Source organism: Pleurodeles waltl, chromosome 4_2 (assembly GCF_031143425.1).
Source record: "Pleurodeles waltl isolate 20211129_DDA chromosome 4_2, aPleWal1.hap1.20221129, whole genome shotgun sequence".
Classification (NCBI taxonomy): Eukaryota; Metazoa; Chordata; class Amphibia; order Caudata; family Salamandridae; genus Pleurodeles; species Pleurodeles waltl.
The window spans coordinates 728,858,834-728,879,885 of record NC_090443.1 but is presented as its reverse complement, the minus strand read 5'-3'; the positions used below and the strand labels follow the sequence as shown (position 1 = coordinate 728,879,885).

General features: G+C 45.5%; 1 protein-coding gene across 1 annotated transcript in view; it reads left to right on the top strand.

Moving 5' to 3' along the window:
• HFM1 (helicase for meiosis 1) overlaps nt 1-21,052 on the top strand; it is a 2,166,952-nt gene that overhangs the window by 88,619 nt on the left and 2,057,281 nt on the right. Inside the window, exon 3 of the mRNA XM_069233212.1 lies at nt 1,005-1,156. Within this exon, the coding sequence (XP_069089313.1) occupies nt 1,005-1,156 (152 nt within the window). The remainder of the gene's footprint in view (nt 1-1,004; nt 1,157-21,052) is intronic.

Sequence of the window (21,052 nt, the reverse complement as noted above, 5' to 3'; positions counted from 1 at the left end):
TCATAGTGAGGGCCTAAGTTTGACATTAAAATCTTTGACTGAGACGACCTGCTTGGTGTATCTCACCTGCGCTCCACTGTGGTTGGTCTGAAATCTCACAAATGTCTGGGTCAACTGCGAATAGCGGCTACTTATTGACGCTTTACTTTTATTTAGGACTTTTTGACTTAAGTCTTTAATAATTCATATATATGGTTTTCTCTATTGTATTTTTTGTTGATGTTGGTGTCATTTTGCTTATTACATTTTTCTGTATTTGTATAGATTGGTTGTGGGATTTTTATTGTGATATATTTTGACATTATAACTGTTTCGTTGCTGCTAATTACTTTTCACGTTTTCCTAAGTTAAGCCTATTTGCTTTATGCCAAAGCTACCAGGTTGATTGAGCTCAGCTTTGTTATTGAAACTGTGTATTACCCTCCCTAGCTTGTTGCATTATATGTTGTGATGGACTCACATCCCTCCAAATAATAAACACATTTCTTACAAAGGTCAGCTACTTGCTCATGCTAAATAGCCTTTCTTCCTGTCCCGTTGATGTAGAAACATGATTCTGCTTTCCTTTCATTAAAAGTATACCTTTTTACTCATAAAGGATTCTGTGTTGGACTGGTGATTTGCACAGTCTGGCACTACCAGACAGGCCAAATTGAAACAGCCAGTGTAGGGAGGGGGGGTGGGGGTTCTGTCTTGTCACAGCCTGGGCACCAAAAAAAAAGGACCATTTACTGGTCCTTTCAAGCTGGTCCATTTGACAGTGGTAGACTGCCTGAAAGGCCAGTTCCACACTTGAAAAACTATATTTTAACTCAAAATCCCAAAGTATAACAGGAAAACCTACTTATCAGTTTAGACAGCATGGCAATACTTCCTGGCCCAAAGAGACAAAGTGACTTGTCAGCCCCAAAAATACAGATCACTTGACAGTTAAAATGCAAAAAAATGAAATGTTGTATGACAGTGCTTTATACCAGTTTTATGATTATTTTTTTACATTTCAGTGGCACCTATAAAAGCCCTGTGTAGTCAGCGGTTTGATGACTGGAAAGAAAAATTTGGACACATTGGGCTTAATTGCAAGGAACTCACAGGAGACACTCACATGGACGACTTATTTGAGATTCAGCATGCCCATATAATTATGACAACACCTGTATGTTTATATTTTCAGTGACGTTTAATCTTCCTCAGTTCCAAATGTTGTCTTCTTTGATATTGTAAAGAATGACTCATTCCTTATTTTTTCAATATCAATGCCAAGGAATAAGTATTTTCCGTAAATTTATGTTGAAGGACATTATAGTGGACTTGAATCTATTCGGCTGCCAATTAAATAGTGAATTGTCTTTGCTAATTTTGTGGCTGTGGAAACTTCACTGTATACCCAGCCACTGGACAAATAGAAGAGATTATGTACTATTTGGCCAGCCACTAAGCAAATAGCAAAGAAGCTTTCTTGTTTATTCGGTCAGTGGCTTACTAATTGGCATTGTGTACTGTTTGGCCAGCAAATAAATTTCACTCCTTACCCAGCTGCTGACAAAATAGCAGACATTATCTAAAAGTTAGCCAGCAGCCATGTGAACAACAATTAAATAATTTTTACCTGGCAGCTCGTCAAACCCTGGAAATTATGTATTATTTCGGTGGTGACTTGCAAATAGTAAACTCATCAAACAATGGGAATGACTGGGAGGATAATGGTCCAGTGTACGTTCTCCCTAAGCATAAACCAGTAAATGAAAAGAGTACACTGTTCCAAAAAGATCTGTCTAGAAGGACGAAAAGTATCGGTATTGTGATAGGAGTGCCCTCAAGCGTCATTGAAGACGATAAGCATCATCATTGGGCTAACTCCTCGTCAGACCGGCACTGCAATATCTGACGGGTCACCACACATGTGGTGGTGGCACTAAACCGAAGATGATAACGCAGATCCAATGGTATCTGCAGAACGTGCTGACAGTGAAAGGAGAGGAGAGTGAGAAGTGAGTTAAAATTGGCTCTGAACACCCGGTATCTAAATTTAATTACTCAGAGTAGCGGTCAGGCCAAGATTAAAATCAATAGAGGAGTACTTGGAGGAAATAATGGCCACCGATACTCCAACTTAAGGGGAAAGGAAGAGGTATACTCTGTCCTAACACTAAGGGGTCGACATGTTTCGCGCCTATGCGGTCAGCAAATGATCCAGTGGCGCTTCATCAGGACCATGATTAGTAACTTCTCCTATAGAAAGGTATAGTAAGTGCTGGAAAGTCACTTACTATGTGTGGACTAGTCGTCAAGGTCAGTCAAACAGTAGGTCACCCTATAAAAGAGACAGAAAACATAAAGGCATACATTGGTGTCTGAGCACAAATAAATTCACTGTAGTAAAAGAGATAGACATCATACCCTAATAACATCGTCAGGCACATTAGACACAACATAGAAGGCTTACCATCCCATGTGGAAGTCAGGCATCTTAGGGACGCGTAAACCTCAGACCAAAGGAGATTGCACTATATAGAAGAATGGCAGTAAAATATATTGTCAAAACAATAATGTCACATATGGTGCCTGGGGACACATGCTCATGCTCACTTGATAATGTACTTCAGCACCCACCAATCGTGTAGAAATAACTCAGATAATATTATATACGGGAGGGTTAAATGTGAGTAGAGGTAACCGTAAAGCTTAAGTAACCCTACTGACATCAGCCATGGACAAAGAGGCTTTATTTGTAAAAGAACAGACAGAGTTCTAAATATTAGGGTAACTCATTAGAGGTGTTTACGCAAGGTGCTCGTATCAGTAAAATAAGCAATAACATGTGAAAACAACATGTGAGCAAAGAAGACGCCGCCAAGCGCGGTGTATATGTAGACACTCAAGTGCGGAAATGCCGACAGTGCGGCTGGCGCTAAATCGAGTGTGCCTGTCAATGGCAATACTAGCATATAAGTAAGCAGTTTGTAAGCGGTCTAAAGGCGGCGTGAGTCGTGAAATGAGGCCGGCACTAGCAAAATCGGAAAAGTGCCGCCAGCGGGAGGACGTCAAAGAGAGCAACGACCAAGCCCTGAAAAATAAATAAAATAAAGAGATCGGTAACAGGACTTACATGATATCTTCCTCTAGTCCTGCCATCCACCTACCCGAGGTCGTGTGCCTGGAAATCAAGGCACAGAACGCACGGGAGGTACTAAATAGATTAGGGCCATTAGCCGGAACAGCGAGCACCCGTATAATGAGAGGTAAACAGTAAAAAAAAGACTATCAGGAGAGGATAAACATAGTGGAAAAACCGGCGGCCATCTTTGAATGAAAAAGGGGGAACCGGTCCAGAACATATGAATGGTAATCACCAATGTCACAATGAGTCATAGAGTCAGCCAGAAGCCAGATAGACTTGCGGGGAGTAAAAAAAAATTATATATAGAAAAATAAAAATAAAAAAACAACAAAATATTTGGGTCTGCAATCTAGACTATACAAATATGGTCCAAAAAGAATGGACAAAGGAAGGTAAAGTCGCAAAAATTGGATTGATTGGATTAACCCAAGTCAGAAAACAATTGTTGTCAAAAATAGGTTAAGGTGATAAGGTCCACCAAGGAATATCATCATTGAGGCCCTCGTTGGATGTTTTGGGTTTTGAATTTAGATACCGGGTGTTCAGAGCCAATTTTAACTAACTTCTCACTCTCCTCTCCTTTCACTGTCAGCACGTACTGCAGATACCATTAGATCTGCGTTATCATCTTCGGTTTAGTGCCACCACCACATGTGTGGTGACCCGTCAGATATTGCAGTGCCGGTCTGACGAGGAGTTAGCCCAATGATGATGCTTAGCGTCTTCAATGACGCTTGAGGGCACTCCTATCACAATACCGATACTTGTCGTCCTTCTAGACAGATCTTTTTGGAACAGTGTACTCTTTTCATTTGCAAATAGCAAAGACATTTCACTACTTAACCAGATTCTGGCTAAATAGCAGTCATTTTGAACCATTTAGCAAGTGGTGTTGTGTATAGTAAAGAAGCATATTTATTTACCTAGCCACTTACTAAATAGAAGAAATTATATACTGTTTGGCCAGAGGCTGTGCAGTTAGAAACAAAAGATCATTATTCATCTTGTGTCTGGCTAAATAGTAGACAGTATGCACAACTTGGCCAGTAGCCATACAGCTAACAGAGAAACTCCGCTATATACCCGTTGCTATCTAAACAGCTTCAATTTTATATTATTATGGCTTATGTAGAGCTCAACAGGCACTTACCACCAGGCGGGACTGCAAAGGAGAAGTGAACACAATTGATAACCATCCCCTTTTGTAAGTGATTGCAAATTTCGCAGACGCTTTTTGTAAATGGAATTGTATTTTTCAAACAAACCCATCTACGATTAGTTCACTAAATACAGAATCCCAGCGAGTCACAGAATGAATGACCTGCCTAATTAATAGTCATTAGGCAAGTGGCAGTTCTCTAAGATTGAGTGTAATCACAGGGATAGAGGACTGCAATGGGCAGCACACTACCATCTCTATGACTGAATTCCAGAATAGAAACGTTTTTTAAAGCAGCCTATGTTCCTTAAAGAGACCATTGCTACTCTTTTTTAAATGGTTTTGTTTTTGGAAACCTTCAAGAGGAGCAGGCACTGATCTTTTGAACCACTGCCTTCTCCCTCTGAGACTGCCAACAGGATTCCCAAAAAGAAAAGGGTCGTATTGGGACCCCTTCCCCTTTACAAATCAATTAAGATCCAAATTCAGGAGCGGTAGCTGTAAGGAAATGCCTCCTTGGCATAGTTACCCCCTGACTTTTTGCCTTTGCTGATGCCAAGTTATGATTTGAAAGTGTGCTGAGGCCTGCTAACCAGGCCCCAGGACCAGTGTTCATTCCCTAACCTGTACCTTTGTCTCCACAATTGGCACACCCTGGCATCTAGGTAAGTCCCTTGTAACTGGTACCCCTGGTACCAAGGGCCCTGATGCCAGGGAAGGTCTCTAAGGGCTACAGCATGTCTTATGCGACCCTGGGGACACCTCACTCAGCACAGACACACTGCTTGCCAGCTTGTGTGTGCTGGTGGGGAGAAAATTAGTAAGTCGACATGGCACTCCCCTCAGGGTGCCATGCCAACCTCACACTGCCCATGGCATAGATAAGTCACACCTCTAGCAGGCCTTACATCCCTAAGGCAGGGTGCACTATACCATAGGTGAGGGCATAGGTGCATGAGCACCATGCCCCTACAGTGTCTAAACAAAACCTTAGACTTTGTAAGTGCAGGGTAGCCATAGGAGTATAGGGTCTGGGAGTCTGTCAAACACGAACTCCACAGCACCATAATGGCTACACTGAAAACTGAGAAGTTTGGTATCAAACTTCTCAGCACAATAAATACACACTGATGCCAGTGTACATTTTATCGTGAAATACACCCAGAGGGCATCTTAGAGATGCCCCCTGAAAACATACCCGACTTCCAGTGTGGGCTGACTAGTTTTGCCAGCCTGCCACACACCAGACATGTTGCTGGCCACATGGGGAGAGTGCCTTTGTCACTCTAGGGCTAGTAACAAAGCCTGTACTAGGTGGAGGTGCTTCTCACCTCCCCCTGCATGAACTGTAACACCTGGCTGTGAGCCTCAAAGGCTCACCCCCTTTGTTACAGCACCACAGGGCATCCCAGCCAGTGGAGATGCCCGCTCCCTCCAGCCACGGCCCCACTTTTGGCAGCAAGGCCGGAGGAGATAATGAGAAAAACAAGGAGGAGTCACTGGCCAGTCAGGACAACCCCTAAGGTGCCCTGAGCTGAGGTGACTCTGACTTTTAGAAATCCTTCATCTTGCAGATGGAGGATTCCCCCAATAGGATTCGGGATGTGCCCCCCTCCCATCCGGGAGGAGGCACAAAGAGGGTGTAGCCACCCTCAGGGCTAGTAGCCATTGGCTACTAACCCCCGGAGACCTAAACACACCCCTAAATTGAGTATTTAGGGGCCCCCAGAACCAAGCAAGATAGATTCCTGCAACCTGAAGACAATGAAGGACTGCTGACCTGAAGCCCTGCAGAGAAGACGGAGACACCAACTGCTTTGGCCCCAGCCCTACCGGCCTGTCTCCCCACTTCAAGAAAAACTGCAACAGCGACGCGCCCCCCAGGGTCCAGCAACCTCTGAAGCCTCAGAGGACTACCCTGCATCTAAAAGGACCAAGAACTCCTGAGGACAGCGGCCCTTTTCCACAAAGACTGCAACTTTGCAACAAAGAAGCAACTTTTAAAGACCACACGTTTCCCGCCGGAAGCGTGAGACTTTCCACTCTGCACCCGACGCCCCCGGCTCGACCTGCGGAGAACCAACACTACAGGGAGGACTCCCCGGCAAGTGCGAACCTGTGAGTAGCCAGAGTTGACCCCCCTGGGACCCCCCAGCGATGCCTGCAGAGGGAATCCAGAGGCTCCCCCTGACCGCGACTGCCTGCTTCAAAGAACCCGACGCCTGGTAAAGACACTGCACCCGCAGCCCCCAGGACCTGAAGGATCCGTCCTCCAGTGCAGAAGTGACCCCCAGGTGGCCCTCTCCCTTGCCCAGGTGGTGGCTACCCTGAGGAGCCCCCCCCCCCCTTGCCTGCCCGCATCACTGAAGAGACCCCTGGGTCTCCCATTGAAACCTATTGCGAACCCGACGCCTGTTTGCACACTGCACTCAGCCGCCCCCGTGCCACTGAGGGTGTACTTTCTGTGCTGACTTGTGTCCCCCCCGGTGCCCTACAGAACCCCCCTGGTCTGCCCTCCGATGTCGCGGGTACTTACCTGCTGGCAGACTGGAACTGTGGCACCCCCTTTTCCATTGAAGTCTATGCGTTTTGGGCACCACTTTGACCTCTGCACCTGACCGGCCCTGAGCTGCTGGTGTGGTAACTTTGGGGTTGCCCTGAACCCGCAACGGTGGGCTACTTTGGACCCAACTTTCAACCCTGTAGGTGTTTTACTTACCTGCAAAACTAACCAAAACTTACCTCCCCCAGGAACTGTAGAAAATTGGACAGTCTTGTTTTAAAATAGCTTATTGCCATTTTTGCTAAAACTGTACATGATATTGTGTTGATTCAAATTACTAAGATACCTGAGTGAAATACCTTTCATTTGAAGTATTACTTGTAAATCCTGAACCTGTGGTTCTTAAAATAAACTAAGAAAATATATTTTTCTATATAAAACCTATTGGCCTGGAATTGTCTTTTGAGTGTGTGTTCCTCATTTATTGCCTGTGTGTGTACAACAAATGCTTAACACTACCCTCTGATAAGCCTACTGCTCGACCACACTACCACAAAATAGAGCATTAGAATTATCTCTTTTTGCCACTATCTTACTTCTAAGGGGAACCCATGGACTCTGTGCATGCTATTTCTTACTTTGAAATAGTGTATACAGAGCCAACTTCCTACATTGGTGGATCAGCGTTGGGGTACAGGACTTTGCATTTGCTGGACTACTCAGCCAATACCTGATCACACGACTAAGTTCCAAAAATTGTCAATAGAAACTGATTTTTTAAATTTGAGCTATTCTTCAAATTTTTTGAAAGTCCTGCCTTGTGTTAGTCTCTGTTAGCATTTCTTTTAGAGTTTAAAAGTTTTGTAAAAGTTTGGATTAAGTGCTAGAGATAGTTTTAGATTCTTAAAAAGTATCCCAACTTTTAGAAACATAATGTCTGCTGCAGAAGAGATAGTGATGGAACTCAACCTCTCCCCTTACCTGCATCTTGGGATGCCAGAGTTAAGGTCTCTCTGTAAAATCAAAAAGATAAAGACGGGTTCAAACCCTACCAAAGTACAGCTCCAGGAGCTCTTGGCAGAGTTTGCTAAAAACAACCCCTCTGATGATGCCTTCACAGAGGGGGACACTAGTGAGTTGGAGGAACTCCCACCTCCAACCCTAGATAGGGAGACCAGGGTTCCTCCAACCCTGACTCCAAGTGTGATAGTCAGGGATGCTGCTTCTCTCACAGGAGAGTCCAGCAACTCTGGAAGCATTGAGGACAGCCTCAATGAAGATGACCTCCTGCTAGCCAAGTTGGCCTAAAGATTGGCTTTGGAAAGACAAATCCTAGCCATAGAAAGGGAAAGACAAGAGATGGGCTTAGGTCCCATCAATGGTGGTAGCAATATAAATAGGGTCAGAGATACTCCTGACATGCTAAAAATCCCTAAAGGGATTGTAACTAAATATGAAGATGGTGATGACATCACCAAATGGTTCACAGCTTTTGAAAGGGCTTGTACAACCAGAAAAGTAAACAAGTATCACTGGGGTGCTCTCCTTTGGGAAATGTTTACTGGAAAGTGTAGGGATAGACTCCTCACACTCTCTGGAAAAGATGCAGAATCCTATGACCTCATGAAGGCTACCCTGATTGAGGGCTTTGGATTCTCAACTGAGGAGTACAGCATTAGGTTCGGGGGCTAAAAAATCCTCGAGCCAGACCTGGGTTGATTTTGTTGACTTCTCAGTCAAAACACTGGATGGTTGGATTAATGGCAGTGGTGTAAGTGATTATTATGGGCTGTACAATCTGTTTATGAAAGAACACCTGTTAAGTAATTGTTTCAATGATAAACTGCATCAGCATCTGGTAGACCTAGGACCAATTTCTCCCCAAGAATTGGGAAAGAAGGCAGACCATTGGGTCAAGACTAGGGTGACCAAGACTTCCACAGGGGTGACCAAAAGAAAGGGGTCACAAAGACCCCCCAGGGGAAAAGTGTTGAGACATCAAAGGGAAAAAGTAAAGGGCCTTCTACAGGGCCCCAAAAACCTGCTCAGGAGGGAGGGTCCAAAGCCTCTTCACAATGCAATTTTGGGTACAAGGGTAAAAACTTTGATCCCAAGAAGGCCTGGTGTCGTAGTTGTGATCAGCAGGGACACCAAACTGGAGACAAGGCCTGTCTCAAGAAAGGTTCCACTTCAAACTCTACTCCAGTTAGCACTGGAATAGCCAGTCTCCAGGTGGGATCACCAGTGTGCCCAAAGCAAATCATGGTTCACACTGAAGCTACATTAGTCTCTGAGGGTGGGGTGGACTTAGCCACACTGGCTGCCTGGCCCCCTAATATGCAAAAATACAGACAGCAACGCTTAATTAATGGGATTAGTGTAGAAGGCCTGAGGGATACAGGTGCCAGTGTCACTATGGTGACAGAGAAACTGGTTTCCCCTGATCAATACCTGGCTGGACAAACTTATCCAGTCACCAACGCTGGCAATCAGACTAAAGTACATCCCATGGCTATGGTAACTTTAGAGTGGGGAGGTGGTCAATGGCCTGAAACAGGTAGTGGTCTCCTCAAATATCCCTGTAGACTGTTTGCTTGGAAATGACCTGGAGTCCTCAGCATGGGCTGAGGTAGAACTCAAAACCCATGCACCCATGCTGGCTATCCCTGAACTGGTGTGTGTCAAGACAAGGGCACAGTGCAAGGCTCAGGGTGAAAAACTGGTGTTGGAGCCTGGAATAATGGCCCAACCCTCCAAGAGGAAAGGAAAGAAGAATGGGGAACCAGCTTCAACACAACAAAAGAAAAAGAACCTCTCTTCCCAGGAAGAAGTTCTGCCCTCTGAGGGAACTGAGCCCATGGAGTTGGAACCTTATCAGGTTGAACTCTTAGGCCCAGGGGGACCCACAAGTTAACAGTTGTGTAAGGCGCAAGAAACATGTCCCTCTCTTGAAGGCCTTAGGCAGCAAGCTGCTGAAGAGACCAAAGGAAAAATCACTGGAATACATAGAGTCTATTGGGAAGGTGGACTCCTCTACACTGAGGCAAGAGATCCCAAACCTGGTGCCACTAGGAGAGTGGTGGTGCCTCAGGAGTTTAGGGAGTTCATTCTGACCTTAGCTCATGATATTCCACTTGCTGGGCATTTGGGACAAACCAAGACTTGGGAAAGGTTAGTTAACCATTTCTATTGGCCCAGCATGTCCCAGAAAGTAAAGGAGTTGTGTGTCTCCTGGGCCACCTGTCAAGCCAGTGGTAAGACAGGTGGACACCCAAAGGCCCCCCTCATTCCACCTCCAGTGGTGAGGGTCCCCTTTGAAAGAGTGGGTGTGGACATAGTGGGCCCACTTGAACCTCCCACAGCCTCAGGGAACCAGTATATCCTAGTGGTAGTCATGCCACTAGGCACCCTGAAGCAATTCCCCTTAGGTCCACTACTGCCCCTGCAGTAGCTAAAGCACTCATTGGTATATTTACCAGAGTGGGATTTCCTAAGGAGGTGGTGTCTGACAGGGGTACCAACTTCATGTCAGCATACCTGAAGCACATGTGGAATGAGTGTAGGGTGACTTACAAATTCACCACACCATACCTTCCACAAACCAATGGTCTTGTGGAAAGATTTAACAAGACATTGAAAGGCATGATCATGGGGCTCCCTGAAAAGCTCAAAAGGAGATGGGATGTCCTCTTGCCATGTCTGCTTTTCACCTACAGAGAGGTGCCTCAGAAGGGAGTAGGGTTTTCCCCCTTTGAACTTCTGTTTGGCCATCCTGTCAGGGGACCACTAGCTCTTGTAAAAGAAGGCTGGGAGAGACCTCTTCATGAGGCTAAACAAGATATAGTGGACTATTTACTAGGCCTACGTTCAAGGATGGCAGAGTACATGGAAAAGGCAAGTAAAAACCTTGAGGCGAGCCAACAACTCCAGAAGATGTGGTATGACCAAAAGGCTGCTATGGTTGAGTTTCAGCCAGGGCAGAGAGTCTGGGTTCTGGAGCCTGTGGCTCCCAGGGCACTTCAGGACAGATGGAGTGGCCCTTACCCAGTGCTAGAAAAAAAGAGTCAGGTCATCTGCCTGGTAGACCTAGGCACTAGCAGGACCCCCAAAAGGGTGATCCATGTGAACCACTTCAAACTCTTTCATGACAGGGCAGATGTGAATCTGTTGATAGTGACAGATGAGGACCAGGAAGCTGACAGTGAACCTCTCCCTGATCTCCTCTCCACAGACCCTAAAGATGGCTCAGTAGATGGAGTGATCTATTCGGACACCATCTCTGGCCAACAGCAATCTGACTGTAGGAAAGTCTTACAACAGTTTGCTGAGCTCTTTTCCCTAACCCCTGGTCAGACACACCTGTGTACCCATGATGTGGACACAGGAGACAGCATGCCTGTCAAAAACAAAAGTTTCAGACAGTCTGACCAAGTTAAGGAAAGCATCAAAGTGGAAGTCCACAAGATGCTGGAATTGGGAGTCATTGAGCACTCTGACAGCCCCTGGGCTAGCCCAGTGGTCTTAGTCCCCAAACCTCACACCAAGGATGGTAAGAGAGAGATGAGGTTTTGTGTGGATTACAGAGGACTTAATTCTGTCACCAAGACAGATGCCCATCCCATTCCAAGGGCAGATTAATTAATTGACAAACTAGGTGCGGCCAGATACTTAAGTACCTTTGACTTGACAGCAAGGTACTGGCAAATCAAAATGGCACCAGGAGCAAAAGAAAATACAGCATTCTCCACACCTGATGGGCATTATCAGTTTACTGTTATGCCCTTTGGCTTAAAGAATGCCCCTGCCACCTTCCAAAGGTTGGTGAATCAAGTCCTTGCTGGCTTGGAGTCCTTTAGTGCAGCTTATCTTGACGAAATTGCTGTCTTTAGCTCCAGCTGGCAGGATCACCTGGTCCACCTGAAGAAGGTTTTGAATTCCCTGCAAGCAGCAGGCCTCTCTATCAAGGCATCCAAATGTCAGATAGGGCAGAGAACTGTGGTTTACTTGGGACACCTTGTAGGTGGAGGCCAAGTTCAGCCACTCCAGCCCAAGATCCAGACTATTCTGGACTGGGCAGCACCAAAAACCCAGACCCAAGTCAGGGCATTCCTTGGCTTGACTGGCTACTATAGGAGGTTTGTGAAGGGATATGGATCAATAGTGACACCCCTCACAGAACGTACCTCCAAGAAAATGCCCAAGAAGGTAAACTGGACTGTAGAATGCCAACAGGCCTTTGACACCCTGAAACAAGCTATGTGCACAGCACCAGTTCTAAAAGCTCCAGATTACTTCAAGCAGTTCATTGTGCAGACTGATGCCTCTGAACATGGGATAGGGGCAGTTTTGTCCCAAACAAATGATGATGGCCTTGACCAGCCTGTTGCTTTCATCAGCAGGAGGTTACTCCCCAGGGGGCAGTGTTGGAGTGCCATTGAGAGGGAGGCCTTTGCTGTGGTTTGGTCCCTGATGAAGCTGAGACCATACCTCTTTGGTACTCACTTTGTAGTTCAAAATGACCACAGACCTCTCAGATGGCTAATGCAAATGAAAGGTGAAAATCCAAAACTGTTGAGGTGGTCCAACTCCCCACAGGGAATGGACTTTATAGTGGAACACAGACCTGGGACTGCCCATGCCAATGCAGATGGCCTTTCCAGGTTCTTCCACTTAGAAAATGAAGACTCTCTTGGGAAAGGTTAGTCTCATCGTCTTTCGTTTTGGGGGCTGTGTAAGGAAATGCCTCCTTGGCATGGTTACCCCCTGACTTTTTGCCTTTGCTGATGCCAAGTTATGATTTGAAAGTGTGCTGAGGCCTGCTAACCAAGCCCCAGCACCAGTGTTCTTTCCCTAACCTGTACCTTTGTCTCCACAATTGGCACACCCTGGCATCCAGGTACGTCCCTTGTAACTGGTATCCCTGGTACCAAGGGCCCTGATGCCAGGGAAGGTCTCTAAGGGCTGCAGCATGTCTTATGCCACCCTGGGGACCCCTCACTCAGCACAGACACACTGCTTGCCAGCTTGTGTGTGCTGGTGGGGAGAAAATGAAAACTCATGGCATAGATAAGTCACCCCTCTAGCAGGCCTTACAGCCCTAAGGCAGGGTGTACTATACCATAGGTGAGGGCATAGGTGCATGAGCACTATGCCCCTACAGTGTCTAAACAAAACCTTAGACATTGTAAGTGCAGGGTAGCCATAAGAGTATATGGTCTGGGAGTCTGTCAAACACGAAGTCCACAGCACCATAATGGCTACACTGAAAACTGAGAAGTTTGGTATCAAACTTCTCAGCACAATAAATGCACACTGATGCCACTGTACATTTTATTGTGAAATACACCCAGAGGGCATCTCAGAGATGCCCCCTGAAAACATACCCGACTTCCAGTGTGGGCTGACTAGTTTTGCCAGCATGCCACACACCAGACATGTTGCTGGCCACATGAGGAGAGTGCCTTTGTCACTCTAGGGCTAGTAACAAAGCCTGTACTAGGTGGAGGTGCTTCTCATCTCCTCCTGCAGGACCTGTAGCACCTGGCGGTGAGCCTCAAAGGCTCACCCCCTTTGTTACAGCGCCACAGGGCATTCCAGCTAGTGGAGATGCCTGCCCCCTCCGGCCACGGCCCCACTTTTGGCGGCAAGGCCGGAGGAGATAATGAGAAAAACAAGGAGGAGTCACTGGCCAGTCAGGACAACCCCTAAGGTGCCCTGAGCTGAGGTGACTCTGACTTTTAGAAATCCTCCATCTTGCAGATGGAGGATTCCCCCAATAGGATTAGGGATGTGCCCCCCTCCGGGAGGAGGCACAAAGAGGGTGTAGCCACCCTCAGGGCTAGGAGCCATTGGCTACTAAACCCCCAGACCTAAACACACCCCTAAATTGAGTATTTAGGGGCCCCCAGAACCAAGCAAGATAGATTCCTGCAACCTGAAGACGAAGAAGGACTGCTGACCTGAAGCCCTGCAGAGAAGACGGAGACACCAACTGCTTTGGCCCCAGCCCTACCGGCCTGTCTCCCCACTTCAAGAAAAGTTGCAACAGCGACGTGTCCCCCAGGGTCCAGCGACCTCTGAAGCCTCAGAGGACTACCCTGCATCTAAAAGGACCAAGAACTCCAGAGGACAGCGGCCCTGTTCCACAAAGACTGCAACTTTGCAACAAAGAAGCAACTTTTAAAGACCACTTGTTTCCTGCCGTAAACATGAGACTTTCCACTCTGCACCCGACGCCCCCGGCTCAACTTGCGGAGAACCAACACTACAGGGAGGACTCCCCGGCGACTGCGACCGTGTGAGTAGCCAGAGTTGACCCCCCTGAGCTCCCTCAGCGACGCCTGAAGAGGGAATACAGAGGCTCCCCCTGACCGCGACTGCCTGCTTCAAAGAACCCGACGCCTGGTAAAAACACTGCACCCGCAGCCCCCAGGACCTGAAGGATCCGACCTCCAGTGCAGAAGCGACCCCCAAGAGGCCCTCTCCCTTGCCCAGGTGGTGGCTACCCCGAGGAGCCCCCGCTGAAGAGACCCCTGGGTCTTCCATTGAAACCTATTGCGAACCCGACGCCTGTTTGCACACTGCACCCGGCCGCCCCTGTGCCGCTGAGGGTGTACTTTCTTTGCTGACTTGTGTCCCCCCCGGTGCCCTACAAAACCCCCCTGGTCTGCCCTCCGAAGTCACGGGTACTTACCTGCTGGCAGACTGGAACCGTGGCACCCCTTTCTCCTTTGAAGTCCATGCGTTTGGGCACCACCTTGACCTCTGCACCTGACTGGCCCTGAGCTGCTGGTGTGGTAACTTTGGGGTTGCCCTGAACCCCCAACGGTGGGCTACTTTGGACCCAACTTTGAACCCTATAGGTGTTTTACTTACCTGCAAAACTAACCAAAACTTACCTCCCCCAGGAACTGTTGAAAATTGCACTGTGTAGTTTTAAAATAGCTTATTGCCATTTTTGCTAAAACTGTACATGATATTGTGTTGATTCAAAGTTCCTAAGATACCTGAGTGAAATACCTTTCATTTGAAGTATTAGTTGTAAATCTTGAACCTGTGGTTCTTAAAATAAACTAAGAAAATATATTTTTCTATATAAAAACCTATTGCCCTGGAATTGTCTTTTGAGTGTGTGTTCCTCATTTATTGCCTGTGTGTGTACAACAAATGCTTAACACTACCCTCTGATATGCCTACTGCTCGACCACACTACCACAAAATAGAGCATTAGAATTATCTCTTTTTGCCACTATCTTACCTCTAACGGGAACCCTTGGACTCTGTGCATGCTATTTCTTACTTTGAAATAGTGCATATAGAGCCAACTTCCTACAGTACCTCATCAATGATCAGTTGCAGTAGTAAACTAACAATACATTCCTTTCAGAATCGAAAATGCAGAAGGTGACACACCTTTAGTGACCCCTCCCATTGGCAATTTGGAAAAGACTCCAAAAGTCCTCTTATCGGTTGAACTAATTTTCCAACTCATAAAAGGGCTTTTGTACATAAAGATGCACACTTTTTGTGGTTACAACCCCTTGATTTTGCGACATGTGGCCCTTAGTGTTAAAACTGGCTTCAATTCAATTTGCATTCAAAGCACTAACTCATAGGGCTAAAGGCCCCAAATGTTTGAATGTTTATTTTAACAGATATGGCACAGACTGCAGCTCCATGAAACCATGGGCCAAGACACAGCAACTTGATAGGCCTTTCATGGAGCTGTCTTGTGCTCCACAAATGCTCATATGGCTTTAAGTTTACCTGCTGAGGTGGCTAATGATAAAGATGATTCAAGTCTTTGCTAGGCTAGGTGAACTTGTTCAGTCTTCTACGGTTATGTACTTGCTCCTACAAAGCCATGGAAATTAACCTAGGCCAGGTATAAGATCACCAAAAGTCTCCATGTTATCAGAACTCCTCTTTTTCTGTAGTAAATCAGTGTATTCTGGAATGATTAATTCTGGTGCAATTCAGTTAAACAAATCAGACTAGACTACTCAACTACAACACCTGATAATAACCATTTGTGAAAGCACTGTATCCCAAAGCCATGGTGCCACCTGATATGTAAAGTGACCTTATCGAAATAGAAACAATTGCTTAGGGCCATTATGCAAGTCACCATTGAAGTATTAATGAGAAGTTTCATTGCAATTATTTGACAGAATGAAGAAAAACTTGATATCTTTTACAAACAGAATCTGTGTCTAGTCAAATGTCAGCCAGCGTTTTTGTCTGATGCCTTTGAAGTATTAAATATTATAAATGACTGTATTGTTGATAATTACATTGTCATTCAAGTCTAATTACTTTACAGAGAAGTGACGCACTGTGTATCAAAGATATATTCTGTGTCATCTGATTTCCGTTTATGTGATCTGCAATAGTTGATATTCCATACCTTTGGGTATTGATTATCCTCAAGTTAATTTCCTTTATAGTTTTTTGTAACTAGTGTAGCACTGATTTCATACAGCCAGTACTCAAACTACAGACTCAACAAGTATAACCATATAGATGTGCTGCAAAGCCTTAGCACTGCTTATATTTTCTGCATGTAAATAAGATGAATTCCATCTTTCAAGAGGCCACTTTCTGTCTCCCAAAAATGGAAAGTCAAATGATGCTTCTGTCTCTACACCAGTGTTGTGGTACTTATTGTATCCACAAAGAACATATTGGGATAACCTGAAATGTTCTCAGGATAATCATCCTGAGAGGTGGAAGTTGAAGGAGTAAATGTGTCTGATAATTTCATTGCACTCCCAGGATCAGAAATGTTTATCTAAATTAATGGGAGGAACTTTCTCTACATGGCTTCAAAATGCTATACCATCCTAACTTGCCAATTATACTGGTTTTCCCTGTGTTCTTCCTGGTGAATTGAACCCTCATGCTTGTCTTCTACAAGTGCTCTGTTCTTTTCCTTTTCTGTTTTTTGGGGCTCTGACACGGAATTTGCCAATTTTGAGTGAGACGGGCTACTGGCTGATCAACCCAGGATATACTCTGACAGGTCCTTGTAGCAGCACATTAATATTACATAAGCATAAGGTTTTAACCTGTGTCGCTGAGGGGATATTAGCTGTTGGCTGTCTAAATTCGCAGTCTCTTGATTTTGCCATGTATGGAAACCCGGTATATGTGGTTAATCAATTCTGGCTGAATGGTGGGGTACATTTGACCCAAGGAGCTTACTGCACAAGTTAGTGGTCCTCCAGCATTGGACTGACTTAGTCCATGGTAAACATTCTAGTGTGTACATACTACTTCCTAAGCCACCTTCCCAAAACCCGTTGTAGTTTGGGGGATGAGGAAAACGCTGCCAATATAGTCCCTTTATCTCCTTAGGTTTCTTTCTTTTCTAGTGAAACCCACTTATCCCTTGTTTCTTATGGTGCTATTAGTCTCCTAGGCAATAGGAAAAGAGGGAGAGGCCTACTTGGCCTTAAATCTAGAATTTACAGGTTTTTGTGTGTGTAATTGATATGGGTGGATCATAAACAGTGTAAATTTACTAATTTATGTTTTGTAGGAAAAGGGCTGATGTTTAATTTGTCTGAGAGATTTAATTTCATCAGGGTGACAATTAAATTTTTCAGTCATCCGGACGGAGTACTTGCCTGCCAAAGTTAGAAATATTTATCACCCAGAGGGGGGAAATTTCTACCATTCATAGGAACCACCATCAAGGAGGTTCTTGTGAATGCTTTGGAACTTTGTTGTATGGGTCCATCAAACATGAGTACAGTAAAGCTTCAATAGTCTTTTTTCTAAATCCAACCCCCCAAAAAAACAATGTCTCCACTCATCATACGAGTCATCTACCATGACTCGTATGATGAGTTTGTTTTTTTACTGCCCCTTACCACCAAGGTTTGCCTGACGGTGATGGGCATGAAAAACAACTATATATCTGCCCATCTAAATTGGGTGGGCAGGCATATAGCAATTTCTCAGACAGTCCTTACTCCATTGGGCAGTCAGGGAAGTTTGGCTCAGGCGAAGATGAAGTAGTCTCCGAAGTTGCCTAACTATGGTCTGCCTGCTTATAAATTATCTGATTCTCTATCTGCATAGCTCCAGTTAGAGTATGTCCATCAGTGTTTTGCTCTGCTCAACTATATCTTGTTAACAAGGCCGCTTCCTCTGGCTACCAGAGGTTGCATATGTAATTTCGAATGTGCTATTATTTACTATTCACTAGTTTTTATGGTAAAAATTATTGCTGATTATTCATACAAGATCATGTTCTTATTTTCTATCTGATTTTTTCTGTCTTACCACTGGATGTTGTGAATTTATTATTTGTTTCACACCACATTGACAGTAGGATTTCTCTGTTTGAAAAGCTATATAACATGCTGTTTCTTAGAAGTGAGCTAGACTTTTTGGGGACTTCTATCAAGCATGTACTTACAAAAGACTGTTCTTTAACCGGGTACTTAGAGTATTTCAGGAATCTTCTTGGATTCCCTAGAGTGCAGACTCAATGTTAGTTTAATTACCCTGGGCCTGATTCACAAAGGTAACCATATTCTTTTGTGACTGTTACGACTCCGGAGTGAGCCTCTGTAAGTAAAAAGATAAGAATATGATTGTTTGCTATTCACAAATGTATTTTACGGGTAGTATCTTTAAGACTGTGAAGTCTCCACACATAAAAAGATAGTACTGTCCTATCTTTTTATGTGTGGAGATTCCACAGTCTTAAATATACTAGTTGTAAAGTTACTACTCGTAAAATATCTTTGTGAATAACAAACAGTTGTACCCTTAGACAAAAGTGTAAGTTTACCTTTGTGAATCAGTCCCCTCTGTACCCAGAAATTTCCCTGGCTCTTCTTGAAGACAGACTTCATGCCGGTCTTCTTATTAACTTATACCAGGAGATTTTTCATGATTCTCTCATGCCTTCAAAACAAAACAGTACCTATGACAATTTGCTGCTTGTCTCATTATTTGCTTTGTGTTAGACTGTTTTTGGTTCCTACTTCTCCTCCCCCACTTAGTGGCACATCATCAGCCTTAATCACTCACACACAGGCTGTAGCAAAAGCTCTTGTCAGAAGCCAGCCAGTTACGCACCTACAGCCATCAAAAGGTCGTGCTTTTACACACAAAGGGCCTGATTCTGACTTTGGCGGGCGGCGGAGGCTGCCCGCCAAAGTCCCGCCGACAAATGACCGCACCGCGGTCAAAAGACCGCGGCGGCCATTCTTACATTTCTGCTGGGCCGGCGGGCGCTCTCCAAAAGAGCGCCCGCCGGCCCAGCGGAAATGCCCCTGCAACGAGGATGCCGGCTCCGAATGGAGCCGGCGGAGTTGCAGGGGTGCGACGGGTGCAGTGGCACCCGTCGCGTATTTCAGTGTCTGCACTGCAGACACTGAAATACTTTGTGGGGCCCTCTTACGGGGGCCCCTGCGGCACCCCCTACCGCCATCCTGTTCCTGGCGGGAGACCCGCCAGGAACAGGATGGCGGTAGGGGGTGTCAGAATCCCCATGGCGGCGGAGCGCGGGAGGATTCTCCCGAGCAGCGGAAAGTCGGCAGGAGACCGCCGACTTTCCATTTCTGACCGCGGCTGAACCGCCGCGGTCAGAATGCTCGACGGAGCACCGCCAGCCTGTTGGCAGTGCTCCCGTGGTCGGTGAGCCAGGGTCAGAATGACCCCCAAAGTTTGTTCGGGTACCCATTAGCGGAAGGGAGATCAATCCTAGTACTAAAAAGAAGAGTAATGAAAACCTCACTAGTTCAGAAAGGTTATTTAAGTTTGAGCCTGGCCCTTCTGTATTGCTGTTAGATATAATTCACTGGGGGAAAAAGGCTAGAAAATTACACCCCTTGAACTGCTAAAAAAATTCAAAATATGTTCACTAAATTCCCTCGCTCTCTGATATAACCAAAGACGGCTTAGTCTCCGTTGGGCTTCAGAGCACAAAGCAAGGAAGGGAATGATCAAAATTTTCATTAATTTCCCCTTGTATCACTGATTTGGTATCAAAGGCACATGTTGAACTAGCCAAGGCTGGTTTACAAGCCATTTCTCCCCCCAGTGAACATTTGAACCCATCTGTGCAAAAGTTAGAGTCTATCCCCTACTTTTTAAATATGCATGGTGGGCTATTTGCCAGCCAGTGGGGGCAGATTACACCCTATCCCTATTCTGGGCTGTAACCAATGGTCAGGAAGTCATGGCAAGATAGACAGACTCCTAAGAATCTGAGGGTGGTACTTGTAAATGGCTGATTGACACAGCAGAGAGAGGTCCCACAATGTAAGCAGGGTAACAGAGTTGCCTCCCTGATGCAGCTCCCTGACACTTGGGGATGGGAAGATTGGCCAAATGGTCCATAGAGCGAGGAGTCCTCCCTCATTCTGAGAATCCTGAGTTGGAATATCCACTAGTTTGAGCATCTTATGAAGAGCAGTGAACTGGAAAAAAGAATAAAACCCTATCATGTGGTGTTCTGTTGCTTGAATGCGAGTTTATGTTGTAAAACAAAAGACAAGAGGCATCTGGCAAAACAGGAACAGCTTGTTTAATGTTTAATTAAACTTTATGGCTGGGAGAGCAGTTACAGAACCAAGGTCTGAGGACCATCTCTCGATGTGCATCAGTTTTCAGTGAGGTTTTATACATTTCTCAGTACCATAAATAAATAAAAAAATTCCTTTCTTGCTTGAAAATGCAAACAGTTGTCATGGAGTCATAAATAAAGTCCTGAACACAAATGCAGGTGGGCCTCTACCTTGCGTGGACACAATGTGGGCCAGCAAGTAAGTGTCCAGATGTCCGAGCTGAGGTGCGCGTGGTTGTGTTCTGATTGGCTAAATGTTCCTAACTATATGTGGCATCTAACTTTATGGTCTTTTTGGGGATGCAAGCACCCCTCTGGCCATGTGTGTTTAATTGGGGGCCAATCTCCTGGATCCATTGTGTTGCTGCATCTATCTCTGGGATTTGATCTAAGTTTCCTATTTGAGCGTTTATCTTTCGGCTACATGTTACCCTACCTGTAACCTGTCAGTCAGTAACCTCAGGCCTAGGTCTCAGAGACTGCCTGACCACTTACCTGGTTGTTTGGGTTGACAGAAAGTTCACAACATGAGAATCTAATAAAGGTGATGCAACTTTGTCCGTGTATATGACTGTATTGTTGTGTGTATTAACATTGATTACTCTAATATTAACACTCCCCCAACTAGGTCAATTTTCAACTACACCATCAAACCCACATGTCATGACAGTCACATTGTTGGGG